Here is a 6,000-nt window from a genome sequence, read left to right as displayed (position 1 = left end):
TGTAATTAAAGGAAAAATCAGCCGCTCTCCTGCCTTGGAGAGTATAGTGGCACAGCTGGTTTTCATCTTGGCTAGCAGGCTCTGTCCTCAGGCTACTAAGTGCTGAGTAATTTTTACCAAGCTCTGCTTGCAGATAAATGATGTTCTTCTCTTAGCTGCTGCCAGGCAAAGCTACAAATACTTGATCTTTTATTCTTTTCTCATAAACTCCTAACATTGAATACTAAAAATGCAGCCAGAGATTTTTCCACTGCCATTTATTCTCAGCATGGTCACAACGGAATTACAATTAAAGACACCCACCCATTTGCTGAAGCTCAACTGTAGTTCCTCGTTAACCTGAAGCTTCCAATTAAAGGCTCCTTCAGTTTCATTGATAGCTTGCATATACTCCAAGGACCCACTTCATTTTTTTTTTTTTTTCCCCAAAACACATTTCATGAGAAGAGCAACTGCTTTAAATAACTTCACAATAATTTTCTGGAAAAGCCTGATGAGTGAGTGCCAGTCTTAAAAGAGAAGCTTGTGTCTGAATATGCAGTTTGGGTAATTTCTCTCACAGCTATAACTCTAAAAATATCTGAAAGCTTTTGACTAAATGTGGCACAACTGCTGGGCAGATAAAGTGTGGGCTCAAACCAATGGAAAGAATCTAGAAAGGAACAACACTGGAAACCCATTAGTTTAATTTAGGTTTTCTGCAGTGTTTCTAATGTTTCTTATATTTTCTAAGAAACTGCATAAGAATTAGTTAAAAATTGTATAGAAAAATATTTTAAAAAATACTAGTTCATCTTGGCAGTGCTGTTCTACCTACCTCCATTAAGTGAAGCCATAAACATGAAGCCAGCACAGGGAGGAAACTGAAAAATGGTACTAAACACCATGGCTAATTTTAGAATCATTTTGAGTCCTACAGCATGAGACATAGTGAGTAACAGGGCACACAAAAGTACCTGCACGCTTTTAAGAGATAAAGCAAGGTTTCAAAACAACCTTGATCTCAAAGATAGTTTTCAAGTATAAGACTAATAGTCTGTAAGCTTCCTAAAGAAGCCCGTGCCTTTGAAGATCACCTTCCTAGCACACACACCAGTCTTACAGGATTACTGGCTACTGTTTTAGTAGTATCAGCCCCTTATGCAAGTCTAGTTTCTGTTTAAGCCAGGGAGAAAAGAGGAGAGGAACAATTCTGCAAATCCATAGCCATTTAAAAAGAAAAGATGAGGTGGAAGTAGCTTTTCTTTTAGAAAGTGAGAATTTGAACTGCTACCTTGATGGCTATGGCAGAGAGGGCACTTCATACGCTTTCTTCTGTCTGTTATGGGTGGGGATACACGAGAAGAGCTTTAGCCTAAACTCTGTTTGCATGTAGCATGTTTCAAAACATGGCTTAATACAATCACCACATTACAAGTCCAATGTGAAGGTATCTTGGCTTGTCTTTGCTGCTCAGTCAATGATCTGTGTTTAGACCCAACTTAAACCCTGCGAACAAGGAGGTTGAGATGCATTTGTCATTTAGGATAAGGAAGCTGGGGGAAAGTATCTGGATTCTGAACCAAGTTACAGTGTTTTTTTTCTTTTGCAAGTCCTCAGGATGTGGCAGTCTTGTCTCAGCCCACAGAATTCTATTTAAACGCTATGGTAAAGGTATTCCGTTGTAGTATAGTTTCTAATTTTAAATGTTTTCAAGCATTTGAACTAGATTGTAAATGTTTGAAGCTCCAGGGGAGAGAATCTGTGCCATCTTTCCATTATTAAAGTCTTCAGACTCAGGACTGGACTTCGGTAACTACGTGTCAGGGCAGTGCCAGGATATGCTTGGGCTTAACAGTGTTCCTGTGACTTAAGGGTTAGAGGGAAACAGTCCATGTTAAACACGCTTCACACAAAGCATTCTTCTTAAATGCCTTGTAAAACAAACGAAACGTTGGTTAGAAACACATTCACCACCGCTGACCACACAGGTTTTTATATTTAATAGAAATTAAATTAGTAGCTTAATATACATAATGTGACAATTTCCAGTCCAGTAGCTTTCCGATTCTTGCTTTCAAGTCACAGAGCAAATACTGTACAAAAATGATAACAAAGAGCAACCAAAGAGTAAACACTGTCACTAGAACACTGGGCCCAGAAAGGCTAGGTTTATCAGGAGCTAAACACACCAAAGGATACATAACGATGGACCCATCGTGGTACAATCATGCATTACCAAGGGGTTGATCTACTGCTGGCCACGCAGACGCTGGCTGGTCCAGGGCAGGTGGCAGCCTCCTGGGCTGCAGAGTGGGCTGTTTTACCGTGCCCCGTAGCTGTAGTAGTAAGGTTCATCCGGGCGGTATCCATAGGCAGTCGCTGGGCGGCCAGGAACCCCTGGTGATTGACCAAATCCATCAACTCCACTGCTGCAAAAAAAGAGGAGAGAAACTGAAGGTTTCTGTATGGTAGGGAAGGCACACTAGTGCTGGGGTCTCCAGTTCTTCCTGTCACAGAGATAGTTTTGTGAGGCAACTTTGCAAGCCATCTTCCCCTTCCAGCCAGCACTGCTCTGTCTTCCCTTCCCTTTATGGGGAAAAAAAATGCTGCAGAGAAAGAAATCAAGACAATTACTATTGAGGAAAAGCTTTCAGGTCAAATAGAAATCCCAGAAGAGTCAGAAGCCTTCTCTTCTGCCCTTTTATGGATATACTAGCAAAGCACTTTACTTCTCTGCCTCAGTTTCTCTCTCTGTACATTAAAGTTAACGTGTCTTTCGGGGAAAGGCCTCAAGCATGCTTCTGGCAAAAGCCCACCAGTAACCCTGCCCTACACAGAACATCTTATTTCCTTCCTTCGGTGCATTTCTGAAGCCCCTGGGAAAATACCAGCTAGAAATGAGAAAGTGAGAATATCTGGCACAGCAACGTTGTCCTTTGCTGAACTGTCTTTCTGGTGGGATACAAGACTGACAGCCAAATGGCAGAAAGAATTCATCACATACTGAAAAGCTATATATTAATGAGACAGAATAATTCATTTCTTATATAGAACAGCATCTTTTACACATAAAAAGTCACACAGCAATGAATTAGATACTAAAGCACAAGAGGTGCGTAGGGAAAAGTGGCACATATTTCATGCTCAACAGTAACTCTCATGCAGGAGGTAGAGGAAAAATGAACATTGCCTAAGATACCGGATTACTGCCTATTCATAGTTATGTCACTTCTCAACTTCCACTTCAGTAAAAGGACAAATGGAAAAGGATTCTGATTTATTGTCTGACTAAAGATGCATTGAAAGGAGTTGCACTTCCCTTCTGAAGACTGTCAAAACACAAAGAACCAAAGTGCTTTTGGAGTGGGGAAAAGCTGAACCTCATTACTGGCAATTATACATATGGAACATGGGTTATACAACAGTCAGGGCTGGGAAAGAAGGACCCATCCAGAAGATGTACAATGGGTGCGCCCCAGGCGCTGGCTCAGCAAAAAGCTGGCACTGCTGAATTGGTTGGACTGAAAGGGCTCAGCTGAAGTGGTGGGGGACCATGTCCATCTCTCTGTCCTTGCAAAGACATGTTCCTCAGACTGTGTCTCCATGAGGTCCTAGAAAAGGATCCCGGGTGCCGGGTTTCTCAGGGAACTAGTTCACTCATGGGATATTCTGATAATCAGGTGAAAGCGGAAAGTCTGAGGCTGAGATTTGTCCTCTGAGATGGAGGGGACACAGACAACAAGCCAAACTGCAGAGAAAGTAATTCTGTTTCACCTGAATGTATCTTGAAAGCGTTTTGCTATTTCCATGTCTGCCTATCGGTAGTTGAATTGGCAATGCCCCGTCTTACAACTCGCACACAGAGCCATCAGTCTGACCTTAAAGGCTGGTCAGTCCTTTCAGCATGGCAAAGGGAAGCAGAGTAGCTGTGGTGTACCCTGTAGTGGTGCAAAGCTATGCGAGTGCATGCCTCTGGCTCCACACCTTCCTCTGGCCACCCAGTCCTTCCTGTTTCCACTCCAAAGTCCCATTATGCTTTACCAAGACCATTACGAAAAGAGCTGGTAACCTCTGAGACACCTTCACCATGTCACTCCTTTGTACTTGGCAATCAACAGCTTTCTCATTAGCAGGCTTGAAGCTTTAAAAGGCTCTGAAAGTCGGGATTAAGAGAAATCCTGTTACATTCTCTGTATCTAACTCCCATCTCCAGAAACACCAAGCCCTGCACTCACCTTAGTCAGAGGATGGTCCCTGCTTCTACCGCTGTTACCAATTTGCAGTTTGCAAAGGGACTGGGCAGACAGAGCTCACATGGGCTTCCATTGGGTACAGCTTTATAAATACAGGCCACAAAGCTCCTCCAAACAAGCCAACAAGGACCTAGCATGAAGCTGACCAATTTGTTTGGCAGTTCAGAAAATAAACAAGTTGAATAACTACTTTAAAACAATGCTGATTCTTTAAGAGAGTTCTTTCAGTATTGTTAGTACTAGGAGTTAATAACAAAGGCGGTGTAGAGGAATTTGGAAGTGCAGAGTCCAGTTTTATTGTGCTGCTGCAAGTTCCCAGTGATGCCACACATGTGTAACACTGCAGAGAATCAGGACCCTTTTAGGCTACCTTCAAACTCAGGAATGACACTGTTTTATTCCAAAGATCCTGAAAGCATCTATGGTAATCTACAATGAGAAGATATTTTAACAGAAAACACTTCTCTGGGTTTATCTTTCAATTTTTTTTTTTTTTTTTTTTTTTGTGACTATAACCACATTAGTTGGGGATAAGTTGGTTTTATTACTACTACAGTAGAACAGGGGCTCTTTGCATTTCTTCTAACTACTGAAAACTTCATTTTGGAAAGATGTTGTAGGTGAACGAGCAGGTTGTGGGCACTGTAGGCTGCAAGCCAAGCTAATATGGGCCATCCTCGGGTTTACTGTGGCAGAGGAGGACACAACAAATACAGCAGCCTGAGAGACCTGTCTCGAAGAAGAATTTTCTTCCTAAACGTAAACGTGGCTTCTCTTGATGCTGCAGAGTTTCAAGAAGTTTTGGTCACTCTGTCACACACTAAAAGAACACCATGTTGTTGGGGGTGAGGTGTAATAACGACACTGAGCCAGGAGGTGGCAATGGGTTTCTATCACTGCAGGCAGAGCTGTTACAGCTACTTCCACTTTAGTACACCTTATTCAAGGAACTTTCAAATGTATTTAAATTGATAACGAAAGCAGGGAAAATATGGTTTCAATCACATTCTCAGCAAACCTTTTTTTTAATTTTTTTTTTATAAATGTGTAAGTAATTAGGTAAAGATCCCTAGAGTATAAACTTTGAGGAGTATCAGTTATTTCCAAATGGTTCAGACATATGTTAGTGTCCTGAAGAAAACTGGAAGAGATGGATCAGCTGATAACTGCTTTGGACAGTTAAAAAAAGAGAAAGGAACAGAAAAATCACAGTAAAACACCTTGATCAAATCACCACTCTCTCCCATCTAAATATTTCTCGTAAGTAAATGAAGGCTTGTCCATGCTTCAGAAAAAGTTGGCTTTGTTTTTACAAGTTGGTGCTCTTGAAACATACCAGCTTTGCCTACTGGATTGTTTGCACTGGCAGCTTGTAGCAAAAAGCTTCTCCTCTTAGTTGAAGGAAAGGCTGTTGAACCCAAGAGGTAACTGAGGGGTAGGGCAACAAAACAGCAAACACGCATCCATAGACTGAAGCCTAGCTTACTCATGAAGCTAGCAGGCCAAGAGCAGTGACTCTGCAAGTATAATCTACGGAGGTGGAGACACAGGCTTAAAAACGTCTTGATGAATCCTTGCCACTTCTGCCAAGAACAGCAGAAGGGTAGAGCCAGGAAAGATGGTAGCTTTTTGGCTGTAAACACTTGGTGGGTAACGACTGGCCTGAGATCATGATTTGTGCTGTATGTTCTTAGATTTATACCAGCCATCAACTTCAGAACTTGCTCCCAGGAAAAACGTGCCATTGGCCTTAATTATACAGCAT

At 41.9% G+C, this 6,000-nt stretch overlaps 1 protein-coding gene across 5 annotated transcripts in view; it reads right to left on the bottom strand.

Annotated features, from left to right (window-relative positions):
- Window positions 1-1,967: 1,967 nt before the first annotated feature.
- Window positions 1,968-6,000, bottom strand: part of KIFAP3 (kinesin associated protein 3) — a 72,704-nt gene continuing 68,671 nt past the window's right edge. For 4 of the 5 annotated variants that reach the window (XM_074906880.1, XM_074906877.1, XM_074906878.1 and 1 more), the window contains one exon: window positions 1,968-2,411. In XM_074906880.1, coding sequence (XP_074762981.1) covers window positions 2,303-2,411 — 109 coding nt within the window. In that variant the 3' untranslated portion in view covers window positions 1,968-2,302. The remainder of the gene's footprint in view (window positions 2,412-6,000) is intronic. The other variant, XM_074906879.1, reaches the window with a different exon arrangement.

This window comes from Athene noctua, chromosome 5, assembly GCF_965140245.1.
Source record: "Athene noctua chromosome 5, bAthNoc1.hap1.1, whole genome shotgun sequence".
Taxonomy (NCBI): Eukaryota; Metazoa; Chordata; class Aves; order Strigiformes; family Strigidae; genus Athene; species Athene noctua.
Note: the sequence above shows the minus strand (reverse complement) of the source record. Positions and strands in the feature narration are given on the sequence as shown.